This window comes from Podarcis gaigeae (genome assembly GCF_964106915.1).
Source record: "Podarcis gaigeae genome assembly, chromosome: 1".
NCBI classification, from domain to species: domain Eukaryota; kingdom Metazoa; phylum Chordata; class Lepidosauria; order Squamata; family Lacertidae; genus Podarcis; species Podarcis gaigeae.
In genome coordinates this window covers 96,154,212-96,179,855 of record NC_139678.1, presented here as the reverse complement: position 1 = coordinate 96,179,855, position 25,644 = coordinate 96,154,212, and the positions used below count along the sequence as shown (strand labels likewise).

The window sequence follows — 25,644 nt, the reverse complement described above, 5'->3', positions numbered from 1 at the left end:
TAATATAATTTAGGACCTAAAATGGGGGGGGGGGGGCGTGTTAATGTAAATACCCTCCAAAGCAAGCATTTACAGTGAAGAAGTGGCAGAGATTAAAGGGATCACTTAACTTTCCCCCCACCCACCATTTCTTTTGTTCCAAATTCCCCCTACTCCCTGATAGCCTTCCCACATGCTCACTCCTCTTGCTGCTCCCCCCTTTTTTTCTTAATGTGCTCTTTTTCGGTTGCAGTCATTCAACTAGAGAGATAGTTGCTAGGGGAAAGAAATATCAAATTGTGTAAACAGAGCACTAAAGGTAGACCCAAGTGGATAGCTCAGTTGGTTAGAGTTTGGTGCTGATAACATTGAGGTTGCAGCTTTGATCCCTGTATGGGACAGCTGCATATTCCTCCATTGCAGTAGATTGGACTAGATGGTCCCTTCCAACTCTGCAATCTATGATTCTATGAACACTTGGCAGCTAGAATCCACTCAAATCACCCAAGCAAATATTGTTCCACAACTTTTTGGACATCTTACACTGTGTATAGCCACCCTTTCTTAATTCTGATAAAGTTATCTGTGACTGGAAAGCTTGCATATAATTTTACATACCGTATGTTCCGGTGTACAAGACGACTTTTTATCCCTCGAAAATCACCCCAAAGGTCGGGGGTCGTCTTATACGCCTGGTATACGCATTGGGAAGGAGGACAGGGAGCCAGTGAGCAGAGGTGTCTGCCGTCGCGCCTCCTCCTTCCCCACAGAAAGGGATGTGGAAAGTCCTTCTGAGAGCAGTGCTCACCACCCCGCCCGCCAAACGCCTCACCTCGGGCTGCTGCTGCTGCTGCAACGGCAGAGGCAGCGGAAGAGTGCGCACTCTGCCCCTGGCAGCGCTCAAATTCTATAACTCTAAAACTCTAAAATTGAACAGCAAAAGTTGGGGGTCGTCTTATACCCCCAGCCGCCTAATACGCCGGACTCTATGGTAAATTTTTTATTCCAGTTTAAATTTCTCCCTTACTTCCTGTTTGTGGAGGTTTTACCCCAATATTAGCCAGATAATGTTGGCATTGTTGACAAGAGCCCCACCACTATTAGCCAGCATTTTCCATCTTTCCAATGAGAGCTCATATTACCACAACAAAATGTGTGAGCCTTGTTATTGAAGAGTATTTTGTTTTTACTGTAGCTACATAGAATCTGGATGTCTTGAGGGACAAATGGTAAATATTCTCTTCTCTATGGTGAAATGTCTGGTAAATTTTAGATAAGAGTGTTGGCCATACAGGTTTTGCTCTATATAGAGCTCTTTTAAATAGCCCAAGAAACAATGGACATTTCTTAGTTGACCCAAGAAACATAAACACAAAATAGATTTTCAAGACTTTGATACAGATTTCTAATGTAACACACCACAAAATATAGGTTCCTTAAAATGTAAGTCCAAATATAATAAATCTAACATAGAGAGTTAAACAAAATACACTTCTCTAAACCAGACGTAAACACATATTAAATTTCTAAACTGCCTTTCATCCAAGGATCACAGGGTGGTTTACAGTATAAAAACACAAGAATACATAACATACTAACAAGCAAAAATAATACAGTTTAGAATGCAATAGATTGTTTAACTAACCAAGGGCCTTGGAGAAGAGGAATGTTTTTGCTTGGTTCCTAAATGAATGGTGTAGTGAACCCACATTTGGGTGATGTGGCCAACTGGTGGACAGAAATGTTAATAATCCAAGGGGGTTTGGTGTTCAAAGCAGTGTGGCCACCAGGTGATAGAGAGCTGTCTCACATTAGGACCATAGTTTGTTTTAACCAGGGTTCTGAGCTCCTTTGGGGGGGGGGGTAGCCAGAATTATGCCATGCAGGATTTGTGATTCATAAATTATATCAGCATGGCCAGCAGTCTCGAGAGTTGTAGTCCAAAAACACCGGGAGGGCTACTGCTTTATAAAATGGAAACACCACACAGTTCCAGCAATATATGAAAGGGGCTATTGTTTTCCAGGTTAGTAATACCACTCATAACCACTACATATTTGAAACACCTGCTAATAAAGCTGTAGCTTGATAATTCATTACTGATTGCTATTCTCTCTCTTCCAACTCTAAATGCAAAACCTTTGCATAACTGAACTCAAAATGCAGCTTACTTTTCATCCTGATTATTTATTAAAACATTTATTCCATATTCCTGCAAATCTGAAAGATACCCATTCATTGCCATAAATTGCCCCCACCCTCGTATATTGGAATTTTTAGAGAGAAGTAGGATTCTAGTCTCTCAAAAATAAATTATTTTTGAACACGTTTTCATTATTGCACTTTTCCTTTTCAGATTTTTCACTGGAACCTTTACAAAAATTGAATAGTGTAAAAACTATTTTACTAGTCCAAGACTCATTACATCTGTGCAGTCCCAGAGAAAGCACATTTCTTTATATATTGGAAAGTTATGCTGGCTTTGAAAGTAGTAATGAAGGCATTTTGCCGTAATCTTGATCTTATTGCGCCTCTACTTCCATACCTGATATTTTAGTGATATACAAAAAGAGCCTTTCAAAATGCAAAAGATCAGAAGGGAAAAACGAAATATGGCTTGTTCAACATTAACCTTGGCAAATTCATGTTCTTGTCATGTAAATGAATGAACCTTTCTAGTGCCTGGCATTTTGAACCTTGAGAAACAGCAATAAGCAAAGATTGTAGAAAATGGAGCTTATCTCCCTTGATTTTTAATAGAGGTAAATGACTGATTTCGGGTAAAAAAAACAGGCAAGAAGGATTCTCTTTTAGAAGAGCGAATATAGCATGTTCTTGGGACACTGTTTTATCGCTACTGAACTTGCCAGGAGAGAGCTTTGTTACTTTCTTCCATTGTAACGTATTGATCTATCTTCTTCTAGCCTTGACTCTCCTACAGGCAAGAGGTTAAAGTCAGATAATAGTATTAATTTTCCAGACATCTGCACATGTTTTAATAGCCTTTAGAAGGCTTCAAATGGTTTCTGTTTGACCACCACAGGGCTAAAATGCCGTTAAGGCCTGGATTGTAGCAATACATTACAATCACAGCCACATAGTTCAACCTGGCAATGAAAAACTAATTTATTTTATTGGAAGTTTAAATTAATGTGATGAACTTCTCTCTCAGCAGGAACCCGCATGCCATCCTTGCAAAAGTAAATCTCTTGCATGTGCAATATCTTCTTTATATAAGGCATAATAACGGCAACAGAACTCACACCGTGGACGTGTTTATCCACGTTCATATAGAAGTGCATTCATATTTATTTGAATGTCTAGGCTCCAGAGGCCCAGCACCTTCCCATGATGAGAAAACAATATCAAAATCAGGAATAAGTAAACACTGAAGTACAATACCAGAGGCAGATTTTGCTAATGACTAATTAAACCCAGCCATTAACAGGCAAGCCAAATAAAAGTATGTCATAGTGCTTTAAATTCATGTTCAGGCTCAGACTTTGGTGAATCTCTGGAGAAACAGAGGTTTACAGTTGTGGGGCTTTTACTAAGATTTTATCACAAGTGGATGATCTCACACTTCCCCAAACATAGAGGGGTTGTATCCGGTGCTGTACAAGCAGCATTCAGCTAACACAACAGGACTTCCCCTTTCCCCTTCTTCTCCTGTATGCCCACACCTCCCCCAAAAAAATCTGGTCCAAAGGGCCCTGCAACCATCTGGGGCAAATTTTGAGGGTGTGTTGGGGGCTGCAGGGTAGAGGATTGAAGGAGGAAGTATGTTGTGGAAGCACAATTGCAGCAATCCATAAAAAATAACTACAATTCAAATAGAGTTAGAATATATCTCACCATAGTGGAGAAGACTGTGATCAGGTGACATGTCTCTTCTCAGTCTGCAGTCCAGGTACTAACAGCTGGTGGGCAACTTCTAAGCCCCTGTACTTCCTTAGGGGTCTTTCACTTGAACCGGACACATAGTGGACACTTTCAAACAGAGGACTCTCCTCTGTAAAGTAGGAGACAGCTTTGTATGTGAGCCCCTTCCTGCCAAATCCCTGACTTACCAGGGAGGCAGGGACAACTCATGTTAGGCTTGAGTTGTTCTGCTGCAAACTTCAACACAAGTGTCCACAGACAGTAGGAACCATGGAAACTTGGGTTTCTTCTTATTGCCAGATTGTATGGAAATGGCTGTGCTTGCTCACGGCAACATTGTAAGTTCTGCAACACCTAATGTTTAGAGTGCTTGAATTAAAATCAACCCCCTGCCCCAGTAATGTAAGGGGAAAAGAAGTGATGAGTAGGTCTTGGGTTAGTTAGGAATGACAGTAGGTGGATGAAAAGATCTAGTTAGGAACTGGCTCAGACTTTGGAGGCTTGTAGGTATGATGGGATTCATCAAGAGAACATCAGGAATCCTGTGTTAGAAAACCTTCTTTTAGGACCTTCTCTCATCAAAATAAAACATGCTGGTCTTCATGTTACAGTAGTGTTCCTAGAGAAATTAAATGGGTTCTTCTTTGTTGTCCTTTGCTGGTAGGTGAAGAATTTTCTATTCCACTAGGCTTTTGGGAACTGACTGTTCTGTGCTGTGCTGTTTTTATTGTTATGAACTGTGTGTGTGTGTGTGTGTGTGTGTGTGTGTATTCTATTATTGTTAATTTTTGTGATGGTAGCTTTTTTACATGCTTTTATCTGTTTCTGTTTTAGCTCTAAGCTACCTTGATTCTTGTCAGGGGAAAATGTAGGAAATAATAATAATAATAATAATAATAATAATAATAATAATAATAATAATAATTGTCAGGACTGCCGCTAGGTCCCAGCTCACAGAGGACCAACGCCCAGTGGATATTATATACAAAAGTCTTTATTGAAGTTTAGTTTCCATTTCCAAGCTCTGGGCGCGCAGACCCACGTCTCTACGCTAGACCGGCTAAGTCCCCTCTGACTCACTGCTCCACCCACACCAGTTTAAGATTCTAGCCCGGCTCCACCTCTTGTGCTGCTCTTTCCTGCGTTGGGTCCTTCTGCCCTCTGGGGTTCCCTCCTTCCTGGACTCCTCTGACGCGGAGCCTCCTGAGTCTTGCCCCTCCCTCCGGCGGGCTTTAGGACCTGGCTCCCTTCCCGGGCTCCCCGCTGTGCCGCGCTCCTGTACATTTGAACTTGGCGCGCGCGCCCAGCCGGTGACTTTCCTTCTGACCGTTTCCCCGCTTCCTGATGTGGGTGTTGCCAAACCTGACTCCTCTCCTCCCTCTGGTGGTGAGGACACTGGTCCCGACTCCTGGGACTCCCCCTCCCCACTGCGCTCTGGTGGAGACGCTGGCCCTGATCTCCAGCTGCTGTTCAGGGACTCCCCGCTGGCCCCTCCCTCTTGAGGTTTCTCCCTTGGAATCTCCCTTGCTCTGGCCACCGGCGCTCCCTTCTGTGAGTCCTCCGATTCGCTAGAGAGGCTTGTGGAATAACTCTGGCCACTGTCACTGCCTGCGCCCCCCTCGTACTCCTCCTCCTCACTCTCCATTTGCTCCCCCTCCTGTGTCTCTCCTTCTGAACCCCTGACAATAATTAATAAATAAATAAATAAATAAATAAATAAATAAATAAATAAATAATCTGCCATTCAGATGATGTAGGTACAAGGCATTCTTGTGAGTATATTTATGTTATCTCAGTGCTATTCCTTATTGTCTTCAGCTGGAGGGCCAAACTGTAGTGATGTTAGAAGTGTCATATGGTTGTTTCTTGAACTGTAAATAGCAAGTGCAGGGGGCTCAAACAAGACTATGGTGTGCTGTGATGGAAGGTTAACCCTTCCTTTCTCACTGCAAGGCCAAGTGAAATGCCCCCAGCCCACTACTGTTAACTCCAGCTGCTGATGCCTACAGGAACAGTCATCCCTGGTCTAATAGCAGCTCCAAAAGCAACAATTTTCATCAAGATGATTGTAGGGAAGTAAAAGATTAAACTGCCTTCCTAGTACACTATGATTCTGATTGGAGTCCCCACACCTATTTATCTTTTTGAAAAAACATTTTCAAATTCTTCTTGACATGTTAAAGGTCATGTGCAGCTGACCTCACTAGTCGATGATCTTATCACAATCTAATATTTTTAACCTCATCTTAGGACTGGCTATAATTTTATTGAAAGAGTTTGAAATGTTATTTAAGTGATATCATCTAAATATTTCACATACTTGTGAAGGTGTATAAAATACATATTATGTGTAATTACTAGTTTACTTTTCACGGCTTGAAGAAATTCTGTTTAGATCTGTGACCATTTTTATTTCTGTCTCAGTGCTGGAGGAAACCTTTCGCTTCTCCCATTATAAAGTGATAAAGCAGCATTTGATAGCAACAGCTTGTGTGATAAAATGATCATGGCAGCAGTGAGAAAGAATCTAATAAGGGAATTGATCTGCAGATTCCAATTCTGTAAGAGCCAACATCGATCAACATAAATGTCAATAACAGGATCGTATTGAGGTCTGCCTAATTCCTTTAGATGATTTTTTTGGTTCTAGTGACAGACTCAAGAAGCAGATGTGAAAAGTTTGGAACTATAAGGCACTCAAAGCCATGAGGGCCAAAGATATATTGTGGTCTGAGTGATATATTTCTGGACACTAGGTATACATCTATATCGGCACAATGAATTGTGTGTAATCAAAAGAAAATGACAAGGAATGGATTTTGCTGGTGGCACTTGAAAACATTAGTGTGGCATTCCTTTAGAAGCCTTTGGGTTATGTCTCTTGGCACGTCAGGGTTAGAAAAGATAGCCATGCCTTTACAGTGTTAAAGTGCAAATATTTTGTGTGAGATGGGTCATAAAAGATTAATGATGGCATTCTCCCTTGTCACAAAAGTTTGAAATATAAAATGGAATTTGGAAATGATTCTGACCGCCCTGAAATCTAAAGGTGAGGGCTGTGAAACCATGTGAGTAATGCAAAAAGATAAGGTGCCATAATGTGTAGAATCCTGTGTTGTTGCACTGCCTGACTTCCTGATGCTAATTTCTCTTAGGTTGTGCTGGTTTGAGGGACATTTTATCTTATTTTGGCCATCATTTGATCAGTAGAAAAGCAATTTCTAGGGAGAAGGTGCTCATCTTCATACATAATAAAATGAGTGAACAAATTCAATATTTATATTTCAGAAGTACTTTTGATTTGAATAAAGATGCTGTTGATATAAAAAGATGCAGTCAGCCAGTAAAGGAAGCAGAGAAAGACAGAACATTTTTCTTCGTCTTTCTTCCAGGTTAGATAGGCATCTGCTCGGAGAAGGACCTGCTATGCAATGTTCCATCTGCTAAGGGGCATTTTAGGAGGACATTTCCAAAAACAAGGATAAATGGAAATTCCAAATATCGTAAAATCTTGTGTCATATTCTGACATTGCTGCCTACGCATAGGGTGGATAAAGATATGTATGAGAAGCAGAATTGCTTCCCGATCCTGGCCCTACATTGGCGAACAACACGCTGAGTACGGTATATCTTCTGCATAGGATGTGTAGAGTCAGAGCACTTAACAGATAGTAAGAGTACTTTAAGTGCTGTGTGACAGTTTTCTCTATGTGGTGAGCTGTTTGCACACAACATAAATTAGACAGTTTTATTTAGGCTGGGTAAAAATGTCCAAAACCCCATTTGTGGGTGTGAGGTTATTTTGTTTGTTTGCAAAAAGCACATGAATGGTTCAGTGCATTGAATCAGCTGCTCGATGCATCAGTTTCAAGTGCTTTCTGTGTATCAAAAATACACAGAATACACAGAATTGCCTACTGGCAATTACTCAAGAGTAAATCTTGCTGCAATTGCTTAGCCTATATATTTTTACATGAACATCTGCAGCGGGAGAGTGATATGATTGACCAGCTATAGAAACCTGGCCTGTTGTCTTTGTTTAATGGAATAGTTCATTACTATACTCCTCCAAAATTTCAGCTTCCAGAGTAGTCACCTGATCTCAGAAGCACTTGCCCCAGAGAGTGCAGCTTCTAGGCTTGGATTCTTCTGTGAATATATGCCCAATTATTAAGTAGGTTGTCTGTACCAAGTAAGTTCTATCCCTTCGTCAGTTTTTAAACAGTTACACAATTTACTGCTGTTAAAATAAGAACGAACATTCTGCATTTCTTAAAAACAAACACTGACAGAGTTATAAAATGAAAACTAAGGATCAGAGAGGATTACTTTGCTTTTTCTGTGTATCTTTTATGTAAAGCGGTTTATAAACATTAATAAAACTTGGAGGGAGGGATTGGAAAAGGAATAATTTTAGGCTTATGCTGTTTGCCGGGAAACATTAGAATAGTGGAAGAAGATTATGCCATTTATGTTTATGCTCTGAATATCTGCTTAAAACTGCACAATTTGCACCCTAGGACATTTATGAATTTCTGTACTGCAACCTCCCAAACACTTTGAATTTTCATTCACTGTTCATATCTTGAAGTGGCTTGATTATACCAAATATAACAAGCCTGTGGAAACTGAAGCAGGCTCTCTAAGTCATTGTTTAATATTTTGTGGCGGATTTGCCTTGTTAACAGGATTTTCTGATGTAGTTGTAACTTGCTAATCTTCCATACCAATGTTTGTAATATCATCTCCTTGTTCTTTGTCTTGGATGTTGTCAGTTAAGTCTCAGCAAATCTGCCTGAGGATTTGCCAATAAAACTGGCAAGTATCTCTTAATACAAAGTTTAAATTTAAATGCTGAAGTTTGGATTTTGGTGGATTCTCACCCCTTTCCTTTCTCTCCCTCCCCCACTCCCACTTGGAAGGCACTTACAAGTTTAGCCTTTACATTTTTTATTCTGATAACAGGATGTAGAGTGATTGGAAATTATAAAACAAAGTAAAACTCATGCTGAAGAGTATTTTTGTTGCTGTAATAGAAAGTGGGGGTGGGGGAGAATTGAATCCATTGGGCTTGATAAATTTTACCTAATAGCTGGATGATGCTTTTTGGAAATGATGAGGCTTACTTGAATGTATGCTTGCAGTTAATCCTTTAATATTTGTTTTATGCATATTTCTTCCTGCTGTTAACACTGGGCAAAATGATATGTTTCAGGTTTCCTGCCCCAAATGTTAAACAGTTTTTGGAAACACTAATAAATAAGTTTCCTACTGTTTTTTTTAACCCTTTAATCACTGAATCTCATGCAACAGATATTCTCAAAGGACCTTCGTGGTATAAAAAAGGAGCATAAATGAAAGAATGTTCCTGCATAGGAAGTAAATTAATAGTATCAAAACTATCAAGCAGGAAAGCTAATAGCCTAGTTAATGTGATCCTCTGCAGCAGTAATCAGGGGTTTAGGATGCTGTCTAATATAGCAGCTGTTGAAGGAGCAGAATATCACAACACTGCCATACAAGTGTCATGATCTGATCCAGGACATGCTCTAATCCATCTTGTAGTTGGGACTGCTCTACCAGCAGCATCTGCTGACTGGAACAACACCAGCATTGTACAAAACTTCGTAGTAGCAAAATAGCATTCTCAATTCTAAGGGTGTGGCTGCCATAATCACCCAGCTAAGTCATATGATGCTTACAAGCTAATAAGGCACATACCTACAGGCCATAAAGGTTGGCTACTCCTGCCTAACATGCTGTCATTGTACTGAATGTGTGTCTCACAAAAATAGACTTTCTGTACACTCTTTTGAAGCCAATCCTTGGTTTTCCATCTGTTTCTGCTGCTGTTCTGAAATGGATAGAAAACAAGTAAATGCAAAAGGGGAAGGCTTCTGCAGGTACTGATTGAATTTGCCTGCACAATAGACATTTGTGTCCTTCAGCATGTTAAAGATTCTGACTAGGGAGCTTGATTCTCATCTCATCTATGGTACTTGATCTTTTCATCTTTCTCTTAAGAAAGATCTTAACTCCTCTTGTACTGAATAAACTACAGTGTGGAAAATTGCCATAGATTCAGAAGATTGCAAAATATTGTATGAAGCTCAAGATCTTGCTGTATCTTGTCATCTTGACCCAAAAGCTATATTGTCATTATTCAAGGCACAGAAAAAGCAAATATAGCCATGTATATAACTATGAGGAAAAAATATTGCCATAAGAAAAAATACCAAAATCCACAGTTGTGAAATACCTTATTGGGATCAACCAAAATGTTACAGATGTGTGGAAAGCCTTTGAGTTCTTCAGAACAGTAATAAATAAATATTTTGGGTGGGGGAGGAATTGGCTGGCTGTTGTAGCTATAAGATCGTATTGTAAATATAGTTCCAAGATAGAGATCGCAAGCTGAAAAAGCCCCTCCTGGGTGCTACAGATGTCACCCAGGATAGTGAAATAAAGAAGCAATGGCTGCTCCTCATTTCTGAGAAATTAAAAGTCTGGCTTGCAACCCATTCTGATTCTTTAAGGTGGTTTGTGTAATATGTTGTGTCATGAAGAGTTCTGGAGAACTCAAAAGCTTGCCATGCTTTTGTGGCATTTGGGTTGGTCCCAATAAAAGTGTCGATTTTTGATGATGATGATGATGATGATGATGACTGTATTGTGATACAGAGAGTTACCATAAAACAGAAAATGAAAAGGTAGCTTTTTATCACAGTATTTATTCCCCATAATGTGGTTTGTTCTTATTGATGTCCTCGGATCTTTCATAGTGCAACTTTGAATAGTGCTAAGGTTTTAGTTTTGCTTTTCTCCTTTCTTTTTCACTTGTGTTACCATTAACATAATCGTATAAAAATTCAGTGGGATACAAATCTCATTTGAACCTTTTCTGTAGAGCCAATAAAACAATATATATTATTCCCCAGGACATGGGGCTGCTAGTAACAAGAGCTTTATATCATTCTCTGTTTCATCTTTCAATACCAGGCTGATCGGTGTGGGAATAGGACTCTTAGGCAAAAATGAAAACAAATGACAGTGGAGCATGGGAGCCCACTGAGATCTCCAGGACTGGCACTCTCTTAATCCAGTATTACTAGGCAAATCTGAGCCAAGTATCTGTTGTAAGATGTGCTTACAGATGGCTGTAGGTACTGCTGTAGTCCTACTATCTGTTTGCTGTAAATGGGCATATTATTGTGGTTTTACTGTAAACCAATGACTGGATGAAGTTTGGTTTTTGACACAGGAAAATTGCTCTCATCGTTAGAAAATTAGCTTCTTGATCCAGAGATGGGGCATCTCTTGCATGTTTGCTTTGAAAAAGATTTCAGAGCTGAGGAATTGTACCTTACTGCAGGGACACAGATGTTATTAGGACATGATGCTTAATTTCTTACCTGCCTTCCACCACAGATCCCAAGGCAGTGTATATGTGGTTCTCAAATATTCAACCATCGACCCAATTAGGTTCAGCAAGGTGGCAATTTAATGTACCTTTAGAGTATATCCTGGGGCCCTCTGGAATTTAGAGTAACCTCTGGAATTTGAAGCCATACCTTCTCCTGTAATAGATCTGCCAAATCACTTAAGATCTGCAAAGGAGACTTGCCTCCTCCCCAGTTGGTCAGTCAGTCAATCAATCAATCAATCAATCAATCACTTTGCCAGTCAGTACCCCATGGCCACTGAGCAACTTCACTTGCCCTTGATCCATTTGGGAAGAACTTACTCCCCAGAAGATTGTTTTGTACATCTGAAAATCTCAAGGCCATGACAAACCTGCTGATTCCTCCCTGTTGTGCCTGTCTGGTGCTGTTTTAGCCGCATAAGTATTAACACTCATGGCAAAAGAGGGGGGATAGAAGGAATGATCCTACTGAGGGATAGCTGAGTCAGTAGAGCATGAGACTCTTAATCTCAGGGTTGTGGGTTTCGCCGAACCCCATGTTAGGCGAAAGATTCATGCATTGCAGAGGGTCAGACTAGATGATCCTCATGATCTCTTCCAACTCTACAATTCTATGATTATAACATTCTTGAGCTCTAACAGAGTATTCTTTAAGTACAAGGCTCAACATTCTGCAGTGGGTTCACAATAAGAGCTCTCAAAAGCAGTAACTGTTAGGGAAGTAATTTATAACATCTTAAGAAAGTCCAATTCACAATGTGTGTGTGTCCTGCAGTTCAGAAATGCAGACTACTTCTTATGCCAAATACATGTGTGGCAGCAGAAGTCTAATATTTGTAATGGTCTGTCTGTCTGAACACTTTCAGTGATTGAAATCTTTAACACAATGCCATTTTTATTTTATTCCCTACATTGCTTCTTTCAGATCAAGGTCGTTTGAGTGATTAATGTTTGGTACAGGATATTGACCAAGCATATCTGGAGACTTCTTTCTTTTAAAAGTTTGTTGCCTGCACTTTGGGCCTTTTGCTTTACAGTGGTACCTTGGGTTACATACGTTTCAGGTTACATACGCTTCAGGTTACAGACTCCGCCAACCCAGAAATAGTGCTTCAGGTTAAGAACTTTGCTTCAGGATGAGAACAGAAATCGTGCTCCGGCGGCACGGCAGCAGCAGGAGGCCCCATTAGCTAAAGTGGTGCTTCAGGTTAAGAACAGTTTCAGGTTAAGTACATACCTCCGGAACGAATTAAGTACTTAACCCAAGGTTCTTAACCATTCTACTTTTAGCCAGCTCATTGATTATCAACAATTTAATCCAACCCAATGCCTTTTGAAACAGAGAAACATAGGATGAAAAAATGCGGAAGGAAGAGAATGGCGATAAGGAAGGTGATCAGTGTTTGGATAAACCTGGATCAAAAATTTAAATTTGTAAATTTGTAAATAAATTTGAAAATTTTTCTTTGGCCTCCTATTCAAATAACGCCAATATCTTCCATATCTGCTCTTGTTTATTTAGGAGAGGGAAGGGGAATTTCCAGCTTGTGGGCCAAACCTGGTCCACTGGACCTTCCCATTTGGCCTGCTAGCCATGCCCATCTCACACTTGATTTCATAAATGACTTCAGGTGTGGCTCAGGTAAGGGTGGGACTTCAAAATAATAACCAGGAACTTACACCGGGCCCCCGTTTGTTTCTTTGCAGGAGCAAGACATGTTCCCAACCTTGCTTAAGGAAGAACAAACTATTTCCATTCAGTGGAAATTGTCCCCCCTTCCCTATGCTACTCCTTAAACCTCTGGTCCCAGAGCTTTAAAGGATCAGTGTGGGGCTGCTTGCAAAGTCATTTGGAAACCACTTTCTGCTACTCCTTTAAACCTCAGAAATTGGAGGTTTAAGGAAGAGCACAATGTGGGAGGTGCAAATATGCTTTCAGAAGACTTTCAAACATCCCAGTTCTGCCCTTTGAAGTCCTAACAATTGGGACTTCAAAGTGCAGCATCACCTGACATCATTATGACATCAGGTGATTGACAGGTGGGGGACCCAGCCTCCCCATCAGATTTGATCCACCAAGGGCTGGGAAAATAATAATCTGGCCCACCAGCTGGAAACTGTTCTCCACCTCAGTCTAGGGCAGGCACAGGCAAACTCGACCCTCCAGATGTTTTGGGACTACAACTCCCATCATCCCTAGCTAACAGGACTAGTGGTCAGGGATGATGGGAATTGTAGTCTCAAAACATCTGGAGGGCCGAGTTTGCCTATGCCTGGTCTGGGGCTTCATGTGTATACTATGAAGGTGTTTTTTAAACTTCCCCCTTAAATCTAACATGTATTCTGTTCAATGTTCTGTTGTGGGAATTTCCTTAAACTTCCTTAAACTTAAGGTGCAAGCATTTTAAAATGATATTTATCGCCACAAATGAAACACTGGGGAGGTTTGTTAATCTGAGACATTGTGACTAGTCCAAGGTCATTCATCAAGATGGGGACTCCTAGCCTGATGCTTGAACTCTGCCACACTGGCTCCCCTCAGTAATATTGGTAGAGATTAGGTCATTTGAATCTCCGATTGAGAGATAAAGCAATTTGGTTCCCAAATAAATCTCCTAAGCATATTGGACAAGATTCAATGAAGGTTGTGTGTGTGAAACAGTGTGTGCTTGTGCAACTGGATTTCTTCTCATCTCCCCCTTCCTGTGCTCCCTAAATAGGCTTTGAAAGGTTGTGGGAACCACCAGAATTGATTTGTGGAAGCTAATCTTTAATATGATGGGTAAACCACATGTAGCAAGTGGTACTGTAGCATGCTCCTTTAGAACCACTTTGGACTACAATAGTCTACATTAGTGTTTCTGTGCTTTGGCTTATAATACTATTGTGCACTATTCACAATATTCAAGGTTGATATTACAGACACGTGTACATTTAAAGCAGGGATGGGAAACCTGTGACCCTCCAGTTGTTTTTCAACTTGCACCATACCTAACCTTTTGCTAGGCTGGCTGGGGCTGATAGGAGTTAGATGGCAGATGTTCCCCAGTACTGATTTTAAAAGGTAAAAGAGACAGTCTCTGATATGACAGTTATTCCTGCTTATATTATAATACAGGTAGTGGTGCTAATCATGTTAAATTTAGACATTTATAATTATTCCAGTGGTCATTTGAAAACTATTACCAATTTATTCCCTTGTTGCATCTAGACTTCTGCCTTCATTTCAGCTACAGAAAGCAAAGGGGAGAGGTCTTCGCTTTTTTCATACTGTGCAGGATACAGTTGGCTAAGACAAAAATAATATTACAGGTAGACAAGGAAACTGTTCAAAGGATCTGAGGCAAGGACCACAAAAAAGACACCAGATTTCCACCTTGTGTGTTACTCATCTAGGTAGAAGACATCCACAGTAGCTTTTGTCTGCTTTGCAGTTTCTACTTGGATAACTGACACACAAAAGAGATAGCAGAAGATCTGTTGTTCCCACACTTCTGACAAATACATGAAGGTATTCCTTCACAATGTGTGAAGGGAAGCATATCTCTTTTCTGGGTACTAAGCTAAGCTTGTGCCCAAATTTAAAGATCCTGGGTGGGTAGGGGGAGAATCAAGGCAATTAAAGCAATTGATATTTAATACAATCAGTACTTGGAGAGTTGCGTTGTCTTTGGAATGAATAAATAGCTGGAAACTCAATGGAAAATTGTTCGGTCCATGATACATTTAAAAAGGAATTTGAGATGGAATCATACCCCATAGATAGGAAATTTCACAGTAGATAGACAGACTTGCCCTTTAATTGTCAATGTCAAAGTCTTCTTTTTAATCTTAAGACAGTGGCTCTCAAATTTTTTTCTCTGAGCCACACTTTCAGAATAAAAAAATTGGCACACCATTTTTTTAAAAAATTGATAATAAATACATTGGAAAACAAAAAGAAATCTCTAGCAAGTGCTTGACTTATAACATAAAACACAACTACTGATTAATATGATAGTGGACTATCCAGAAAGAATAAAACAATAAGAACATGAATCATTCCCAAAATATAATATTGATTGTCCTTGAATCTTCCCACAGCACTTGCCATCCTCTCAAGCTACACCAGCGTGGTGCTTGGATAACCATTGCCTTAAGAGTACTGTGTACTCTTGTCCAATTCACTTGAATTAACCTGAAGAGGCAGCAGAGGTGTGACCTCTTTTATTGCTGATTGCCTACATTTCCACAGGGAAGCTAGTTACCATGCTTGAGAATCACAAGAGAATTTTAATAGGGGAAGCTAATGACATTAGGCATAGTGAGGTGGTGGTGGGAGGAAGCAATGGTAAAGATTATACACCTGTGTGTGCCCAATGGCCTGTGCTGTCCCTACTCCAGACTACCCTGCTGCCCTCGGGTGTGGTAGGGGATGCTGCCCCATCACCATTGCTGAAGTAAAGTTAAAGTTGCCAGTCCAGTTGACATCTGTAAATAGAATAGGCACACCATCTTGTCCTTCTGGGCGGCAAAAGCTGTGGGCCAACTATGCACCTTTTGGTTGGGCTTTTGCCACTTACGAGTATAAGCTAATGCATGATATAAGCTCTCACTTAAATGTCAGTTCTATACTATATATGGCTTCATACACAGTGTGTACAAAAGAATAGAATTAGAAACGTTTTAAGTTTTAAAACAGCCACATCAGAAGAGGTTATGTATTAACTAAAAGGAAACTCGTTTATTGTGCTTGGCCTAAAGCCTCCTTTATTCTCCTAAATTCTTGCTCAATAATCATTGTAACTTGGAATACATGTGTCTGTGTATAACATAAAAAGGTGTATATTATTTTTAAAGAAACCATAGAAAATGTCACTACTGGCCCACGCCAAATCTTTATTGCAATGTGAAATGTGTGCCTCATCCCTGCTAACTCCTTAGGCTACAGTACTGTAAGTCCTATTGAACTAAATGACATTACTTCTGAGTAGACATGTATTCGATTGAGCTGTTAGTTTTATTCACTTAAAAGTTTGGGCTTTTTGCCAAATTGTCCTTGTGAGTAAGTAAGCTTTTCCTTTATCCTCCCACATGAACACAGTCTCATTTTTAAACTTCTCCTCAGAGCTTACCCACTCTGTCTCACTGTTCTCTTTCCCATCTTACTGCAATGCCTAGTGTCTCTGTGACCTTTCCACTTTATCTAGACTCTGAGCAGGACCAGTAGTGTTGGCGTGAAGTTAGCAAGTCATTTATTTTCTCAAAGAAAACCCTTCAGAAGAAAGCATAAGGCTCCATATTTGATCTACAAACTCAACTGTGAATGAGGCAAAGCAGTCTCTAGTTGATTCCTAAGATGTTTTTGAAACAATTTTAACATAATTAGCAATGTTTTGTCACAAAACGTCCAGTCCTATGTCTCACTGTGACTTCTCTGCTAGTGTACACATTTGTAAAATGTGGGTGACTAAGTCATAGTTGTTTACATTATACAACAGAACTTTGGTGAAAAAGAGGAAGGGGGCATGATAGGCCCTAGTACACAGGGGACTTTCTTCCAATGGTAATATGGGAAAACCATGATCTGATCTCTCAAATTCTTTTTCTCCTCTTAAAAGCAGGTGCAGGAGGGGTGAATTTGGATCAGGGTAGTAATGATGTGGGAAAGCAGTTAACCCCTTCCCCCTCCATCTTTTCCATGATTTGAAATACCACTTCAGCTATCCTACAACTCCTTCACATTGTGCCCCATACCAGTTTCAAGGGTAGTATTTCAAGTGGGGAAATGGTGCCAAGATTTAAACCCCTGCTCTCCAGCACCGCAAACCCAATCCAAAATGCCCCTCTCCAAACAGTTTTTAAGCAAAGGTAAGGAGGTTGGAAGGTCCAGTGATGGGTGTGTATTTAGATAAGTCTTACTCAGAGCAGACCCACTGAAATTAATGTACATAAGCTAGTCGTGTTGGCATCTGTCAGTCTTGGGAGACAATGTAAAAAGTGTGCTTTGATGGGTAAAGTCAAACCATTGGAGAATTACAGCACCTGCTGTGGCTGTAGATACCGATACAGGAGAAACATGTTTTATTTCAGGTAAGCAGATAAAAGTGTCTGGTTCTGCTGCTGCTGATGCACTATTGCGTTTCTTCTCCGCACTCTTCCCAATGGCCATTCCTCCTCTGGCCACTGCTGTGGATACATAACCTGTCTGTCTGTCTGTCTGTCTCCAGGCACTGTGATTCATGTCCATTAATTTCAGTGGTCTACTCTTGAGTAGGACTAGCAGTTAATACCACCCTTGGGGCAGGATTCAACTCATGAGTCCTGTCAACAGAAATCCTGCACAAGGACTTCCATTGATAATATGAGGCTTTCCCCTGCTCCATGCCCACCAGATTATCTCAGGGGTGAAGGGACTCTCCCCCCCCCCATCCCCAGAAAAAAGAGGATAAATTTTCAGAACACTCATGTGTAAGCTTTATAAAATATTTGGAAAACACATTAAATACATTGAAAATAGTGAGTCCAGGCAAAGAATCAGACTTCCTGGAGCTACTTCTAACTTAATAGTCCAATGATCCTGATAAGTAATAAGGTGGTTTTACTACACATAAAATGCAGATATGATTGGGTGCAGATGTCTGGGAAATCCCAGGCATGTCCTTTCTTGGGGGGCCCATATGCCCTCCTGGGGGGAATTTTACAATTTTAAGCAAATGTCTGGGATTTTTTTGCGGGGGGGGGGGAGGTTAAAAAGAAATGTGTGTGCATGGGCGCCTTGGGTTCAGGCTACCTCAGTCTCAGATGACCTGGGATCTGTTTCTGGCTCTGGCATGGGTGGCTTTGGCTCTGTTTCAGGCTCAGGCCAGGGGCACAAAAAACAAGCTCAACAAATTTTACATCTAGAGGTAAGGAACCCTACAGTAGAATGTTGAGACAGAGTGTGTGGGGAAATGACTGTGTATATGGGCTCAACACTTACTGAATAACTGAAGAACAGATGCTTTTAAAAAATAAGTTTTAAAATAACCTACCTCACAGGGTTGCTGTGGGGTTTGGATGAGGAAGGGGAGAACTATGTAAGCTACTTTGAGCTCTTTGGAGAAAAGTGGGGGATACTAGATAGATAGATAGATAGATAGATAGATAGATAGATAGATGTTACATTATAAAAGAAGGTAAATATTTAGAGTGAAATCATATTGAATGAAAAATTTTCATGGAAAACAAATTTAGGGTTGTATGTATCCCTCAAACAGCTATATCATTTTTGCTGGAACAAGGGTGGTGTCAGGTGACAGAGACTAAATAATGGAATGGAATATGAACAGTGAAATAAGCCCCCAATTAATATCTAGTAGTATTTAAGTCTTTAATTGGCCTTGAACTGAAGCCAGTTAGCGATGACCAATGTAGAATATGAACTAAAGGACTGCATATTTAGAAAGATTTCCTCTAGCAGGGGTGAGAGGATGAGTGAACAATATAGCTGACAGTTGTATTTATAATTATTTTATCTGCTTTTCTTAGAAAGGAACAGTGATTATGCAACATTTTTATATAAAAAAACAACAACCTGCCTCACTATAGCCTCTCCAGATTGCACTCCTGTTAGTACTTCAGATGCTTTTGTAGAGAAAACTCTTTCTGTTTTCCTATAAATGTATTTGTAGTCCTTGTCCCTCTTCAAGCAGAGGCACTGAATATGAGCCATAAAGGCTGTGCTCAGTGAGGGTCCTCACACATAGCAGTGGTGGGTGATTTGAAGATGAGTGAGTGTTTCTGCCAATAGATCTAGACTGGTCACTCACTAACAGCTTGTCACTATGCAAGGAAATAGTCTTAGTGGAACATGTGCTTGATAGTTCCACTTTCTTCTTGGAGTTTGGACAAAATGCTTAGCACAATGTCTCTGGAAACTGTACAGTATCTGTAGCAATTTGTACATTCTGTGATTCCACCGCAATGCAGGAAAAATGACAGAAAGTAGTAATGCAAGTGAATATGAACTTTCCCCCAAAATTCTCAATAATCCTTTCCAAGCAAGTGTGTGTAGGTTTACAACCTACATAGCATTTGTTTGTTGAATGTGCATTCCTTATTTCTTGTTGCTCAAGACAGCTATAAACAATAGTGCAAATGCAAAACAGCGTAACATTAGGCTTTAGTTTTGTCTTCTAAACTGAACTCACCTTATCTTCCAGACCCCCAGCTAGATGTGAAAAGTGGAATGTTGTATTCAAATTTAGATGGCTCTGTGTATTTCTGAATAAAATACAAGTAAAAAAAAAACTCGAAAAGAAAAGCAAGACAAGTGAACATCATTAAAAACAACCAGTTAAACCCAATTTTTACATTTTTACAAGCCAGCTTATTAAGCAAAAGCCTGTCCAAATAAAAAAATGTTTTTGCCTGCTGGTGGAAGATCACCAGTCTAGGCTAGCCCAGCCTCTCCAGGGATTAGATGGTGGGACTCACCTCTTGGCCCTTTTGTAGTTACTAGCAGAAGCAAAATACATGGTGTAACTTGAGCCCAGTACTCAAATTTGTTTGTTTTGCATTTTTTTCCAGGCTGCGCAATTCAGTAATTATTTATGCAGAATTTGATGTGAAATTTTTAATTTTTGTTAAATATAGAATTCACACAGCCCTGACTATATGACTGGCAAGAGAATATATATTACCAGGTTTGGAATCTTTTGAAGTTATCCAGCCAGGAGCCATGTTTACATAAATTGCAAAACTTATTGTATTTGCAATTAAAACAGACTAGGCTTAGCACTGACATAAAAACCTTAGTAATTAGTATACAGATTAATATGGGGAAATAACACCAGTTTAGCACTCCTTCCAAGCAAAACTGAAAGAATTGAGTATGTAATCGAACAGCATGTGAATTTTAATGCACAAAATCCTTTGAGTCCCTACCTCCCCGATGCAATTATTTTCTATTCACATTAATTGTTCCTAACAGATGACATTAATGACTTTGAGTTTAAATGTGTGCAAGGGAGGGCTTTGCAAGATCAATGTTGTTTGAAGTAGAGTCACTTTTATAATCATTTACCCGAGCTATAGCAACTGCTAAATAAAATAAAGTTAACCTGTTGATTGCTCAGTAAATGTTTAATATCATGCCTTATTATATTAGGCATCAGTGGCTATAGATAAATGCATTTTATTCCTATGAATGCATCATCGTTATGTACAAAGCTGTTATAAGTAATCAAACATTGTAAGCTAAAAATGCCCTTACTTGTTCGTGCATTACCAACTCCATTTTATACTGTTAAGTTCTGGACTCAATGAACAGAGAAATTAGGACAAAGCTCTTTTACCTTAGGGTCTGTTTTCCCCTTGAATTTAACTGCAGCGGTTGGGATTTTCAAAATCGCTGATCTTCTGCATGCTTGTCAAATGGTTATGCTTTGGTCATTCTGTTATTTTCCCCCAGAAGCTTCATTCGCGCATCTTAGATCTGTCGTCTGGGGATTTCCTTTTAGAGGTAGAGAAGAACAGAAGTTTGATACCGCTGCAAAGTGCTGATGTTCAGGTTCATGTGAGTTTTCTTGAATTTGATTTCTTCATTTAGCACATTCTTATCTCTCCATGAAGTATGATTTAATGGAGGGGAGAGAGAGCAGGAACAAATAACACTCATCCTTGAACCTAAAACAGAGTGGAAGTAGAGATAACAGCATTTTCTTCTCTTCTCTGAAGTTCACTATAATTTCCCAGGCTATATAGGAAATAAAAAAGTGCCCTTTTTGCAAAAAGGCATAAATCTTGGCAGTGTCCCCAAGATACCTTTTTGGGGTATTGATTACATCTCAAAGTTTCTGAGAAATGGTCAAGGAGCTTTTTATTAAAGCCGGTGCACTGTATCATTCATCCTTGTTTTATGATATATTATGTATGAACTGTTAAAAATTCATGGGCTCTGGAAAAAAACACCACCTTTTCAGATGGGCTTAGTTTTTGTGCTTATTTGGCAAAACTTTAACTAGTATGCCTTTCATTTTCATTGAAAAAGAAAAGTGTAACTCAAAAACAAAAGTTGCATATAGGCAGAATTAAAGCAAATGAAAATGGAAGCATTCATTTTATGTTTAAATATAAAAATTCAACAAAAAATGCAATTTGCTGAAGTATGATAAAGTGTTTCTAAATGGGGTGGGATGGGGAGAGAAGCAATTGTTCCAAAAGTTCAGAAAGATGTTAATGACCTACCATGCAATATGTAATTTAGACTTCAGGTTGGATTATTCTAACTACCCAGTTTCATCTTGGCAATAGCTTGATTTAGACAATTGTCTATTCTTCCTACTAACAATTATGTGTTTAAAATATAATCCCGCGCCAGCTTTTGTACTCAGATTTTATTAAAGTTGATGGTTTAAAACCCATGATTAGGGGAGGGGGAGTGCACTCATGAAAAGCAAATTAATAAACCAATGAACAAGTTAAATATATGTAATTAATGCCCCACTAGGGTGATCTTTGAGATCTTTTAAAGGAAATGTAAGAAAATGATTAGGATGCTGTTAGGAGGAAAATTCACCCTCCGTAAAAAAAAAAAAAAAGCTGCTGCCATTTTAAATCTGCAATTTAAGAAGACATCCACTGTTGCATGGAATATTGTTCCAATGTTCCGGACTTGTCTTTAATGTGTATTATATTATCTTGCTTAGTCATTCTCTTTCTTTTTCTGAGATAAGAAAAGCTAGGTGCTGTTTTGTATCCCATCTGTTATATATCTATTCTATGTCTATAGAAAAGATGAAAATATCCCCTCTACTAGAAGAATCTGGGGGAGGTCATAAAGAGAAGTTGGGATCCAGTATTCATCTTCTCTAAACAATGCATGTTGCATGCATAGATGCATTTCATGCATGCACATCGAGACCTCAATTTAAAAATAAGAGTTAGCTGGTACCATAATCCTTTCCATTTTTATCCACAAGCAAATCCTTCTGTGTTCTATGGGGTCTTTTTCTCACACAAATGTGGATAGGATTTCAACCCAGCTCCTCCCATAATTGAGTGAAGAAATATTCTCTCGTTGATAGTTTACATGACATTGGAGACCTTGGCAGATTGGACTGGACTCTACATGACTTCTGTCTTCATGTTCTGCTCACTATCCCTGCAGGTTGAATGTTCCACTGAAGCAGATCTATGCCTTCAAACAGAAAGTCAGGGGGAAAGGTTCGAGGCTAACCTCCTCCCTGAGATCTAGTTTTTCATATTTAGAAAATATTTTTTTATGGAAAAGCATTCAGCCATGTGATAACATCTCTGATTTAAAGTCTGAAGTACTACAATCCAGAAATACTGCTTGTGGGAACTGGGCTCATTACTTATCAATTCCTAACTCAACCAGTATTTTTGTGATTTGCCAAGATGTGGTCAGTTGTGATCTCAGAATGATTCTGAAAGTGTGTTGGAGCATTCAGATGCCGCCCTTAGAAAGCCCATCTCGGAAAGCCCATCTCGTATCTCGTAGTCTGTGATGGTTATTGACTGGTTGATTGCTAATATGCCATTTCTTCAGAATGTGATTGAAGAGGCTGTGGCAGAGCAACTGCAAACAATCTTGAATGGCACTGATTATCTAGATCCATTACAGTCAAATTTAGACCTGGTTTTGAGACTGAATTTGCCTTAGCCACAGTGATCAGGACAAGGGAAAAGCTTTTGATACCATTGACCATAGTGTTCTCCTAGACCAGTTCTGTGGGGTGACAGTCAGGCACAGTTTGTGGTGGTTCTGATCCTTCCTGCGGGTTTGGCTCCAGAGAGTAGCATTGGGAAAATGCTCCTCAGTCCCTTGGCATCTATGTTATGGGATGCTGCAGGGCACTATTTTCCCCTCAGTGCTTTTTATCATCTATATGAAGGAGTTGAGAATCAGAGAATCTGGAGCATGCTGATAACACATAGCTTTATTTCTCCGTAACATCTGAATCAGGAGTGGTTGTGCAGGCTCTAGACCATTGTCTGGCTACAGTGGTGAGCTAAATGAGCATCAATAAACTGATTTTAAACCCTTGATTAGACAGAGGCTGAGCACTGTAGCCTTTAGGTCAAGTGTCACTATCATCACCCATGCATATTTCCTCCATTGCTCAATAGGCATGGAACAGTGAAGCCAATTTCATGCAAAACCTACAATCCTGAGGACTTCATGTCCAACATTTTCCCACAGTTGTCTATGAAGATTGAGATTCATATTTACACACAAGGCACCTTGAGTATTTTAGACCATGACAAACCTGAGTGATTTTTCAGGATTGTGAGCATTCACCCCATCAACTCAGAATGGCACCTCTAAGGAAAGGGAAAGAAAAACATTTTAATGAAGAAGGGAATCCTAATTATGCAGAAGATCCACTTGGGACTCTGGATTTAGGTGGTTTGTGTCTACTCTTAATGGGATAGAGAAGTATAAGCATCCACCTCCACAGCTTTCAGTACTTGTTGTTGAGAAAAACTGGTTTTGAGATTAATGAAATTTGTTGCAAAATGTCAAGGAAATGTAGTCTTGTTGTTATTGATAACTTATAAGTTATGCAGTGCCTCTGCATAAGTTGAAAGAATTTCATAGCCGCATATTCATGAAGATTCTGAACTTTCAATAATATTTTGCCATATTAGGAAGCAGAAGATTTGCCTGGAAAGAAATTAAATGCTTCCACAAACTCCAGCAAAGGTTTAATGTTTTTACTAAAGCGCCACTCTCTTTCTTCATTATTCTCTTCCTTGAAGCTGGTATTTAGTCACAGCAGCTGAGATTGCATTTGGAGAGGGCCGATAACTACACAAGTACTAAAGGCAGCCATAAAGTGTCAATAAATAGCATAAGCAGGAGGCTTCAGCTGTCGGACGGTGACACAAAGATGGATTGTCCTGCATCAGAGACTTTCTTAGACAAAGCTTTGAACTAGATAGGAAACCAAAATTAGACTGTAATGGAGAGATTCCATTCTCCGTGGACATTCTGGTTGGGACACTAAATTAATTTACCTTGTCCACTTTGTAGGGCCTCATCTGTTACGTTGTGGGGATATAATGCACTTGTCAAGATGTTCTTGTACTGGCTTAACTTTGTTTCCAGTATCTTTCTGGAGCACATTGCTAATAAACACAGCATACTTCAAACAGACTGTCATTGAAAGGCCAGCTTGAATACTAGGATGTGCATGTATTTTAATAATAATAATAATAATAATAATAATAATAATAATAATAACTGGCAACTTTCTAGATATTTTAATCTCATAATAGGTAAGAAATATGAGCACTGTGGTTTTAATATTCATTCAATAATTATTTATATCAGCATGAACAGCAAATGTGGGCTTCTGTTTTGTTTTCTTATATGAATGTAGTATGGAATTTTTTAACCCATAAAACAAAGCAATCTCTCTCTTTTTCTTGTTTTAGGAATGTCAGCAGAATATCAGATCTGGAGTACCTGCCTTGAAGTGCCAGAGCCAGTTAAATATGACAGGGCCTCACCGAATTTATCCTCGAAGCAGCTGCAGCAGCAGTGAGCTCTCTCTGTCAAGTGCCTGCAGTGAATATTCCAGTGGCTCCTCCTACACTTGGAATGATGGGAAGGCATGCAGTAAAAGGGTAATGAAATAGGTTCATTTATTGTCATTGTCATCATCAAGTTTATTTATGCAACACTTTTCCAAATAACAGCTCACAACACCAGCAAATAAACTATCAAAAACACACTTCATAAATATATATTTACATTCACAGTTGCAAATAGGCATCTGTGTGACAGGATGCTAGGCAAGATAGATCTTTGATCTGATCCAGCAAGCCTTTATGCTATTTTGTTCTTATTTTGTTGTTGGCATCAGTCTGTCTCAAGAGGCAATGGAGTGCACCTCTGGGGATAAAGTTGAACCACTGCATCAGCAGCACCAAATTGACCTCCTCGGGGCACAAGCCTGGGCAGTGTGTAGGAAGGTCTTGGGCTGCCCAGACAACAAGACCCTTCTCTCAGCCTTGCTGATGTGGTCCAGAGGGAAGCAGAGCAATACGTTTGGCACCAGCTTAGCTGCAGGAGTTGCCAGAAGGAGGCGTACAAGGCGCCATCCAACCATCTTAGGGACTCCACTCCAGACTTGTGTAGGGTTTACTCCTTTGCCTTTTCTTTGCCCGAATATATCCCACAAACAGCAGAGGTTTAGGATCAGAGTTTTCCTTCTCCTTGATGGGCTATCTTTCCAAGTTACCTGAGCCCCCTCACTTGCCTCTACAATATGTGCAGAAACCGCCTTCTTGACCACTGGACCCACTATTGGTCTTGTCCACTCAATCCACCAGAGCCTGCCTTTACATGCAGGGGAAGTCCCTAACTC

General features: G+C 39.8%; 1 protein-coding gene across 13 annotated transcripts in view; it reads left to right on the top strand.

Moving 5' to 3' along the window:
- NCKAP5 (NCK associated protein 5) overlaps nt 1–25,644 on the top strand; it is a 610,895-nt gene that overhangs the window by 497,162 nt on the left and 88,089 nt on the right. For 11 of the 13 annotated variants that reach the window (XM_083703012.1, XM_083703010.1, XM_083703011.1 and 8 more), the window contains 2 exons: nt 20,718–20,822; nt 24,710–24,901. In XM_083703012.1, the coding sequence (XP_083559138.1) occupies nt 20,718–20,822; nt 24,710–24,901 (297 nt within the window). The remainder of the gene's footprint in view (nt 1–20,717; nt 20,823–24,709; nt 24,902–25,644) is intronic. The other 2 variants (XM_083703015.1, XM_083703014.1) reach the window with 1 other exon arrangement.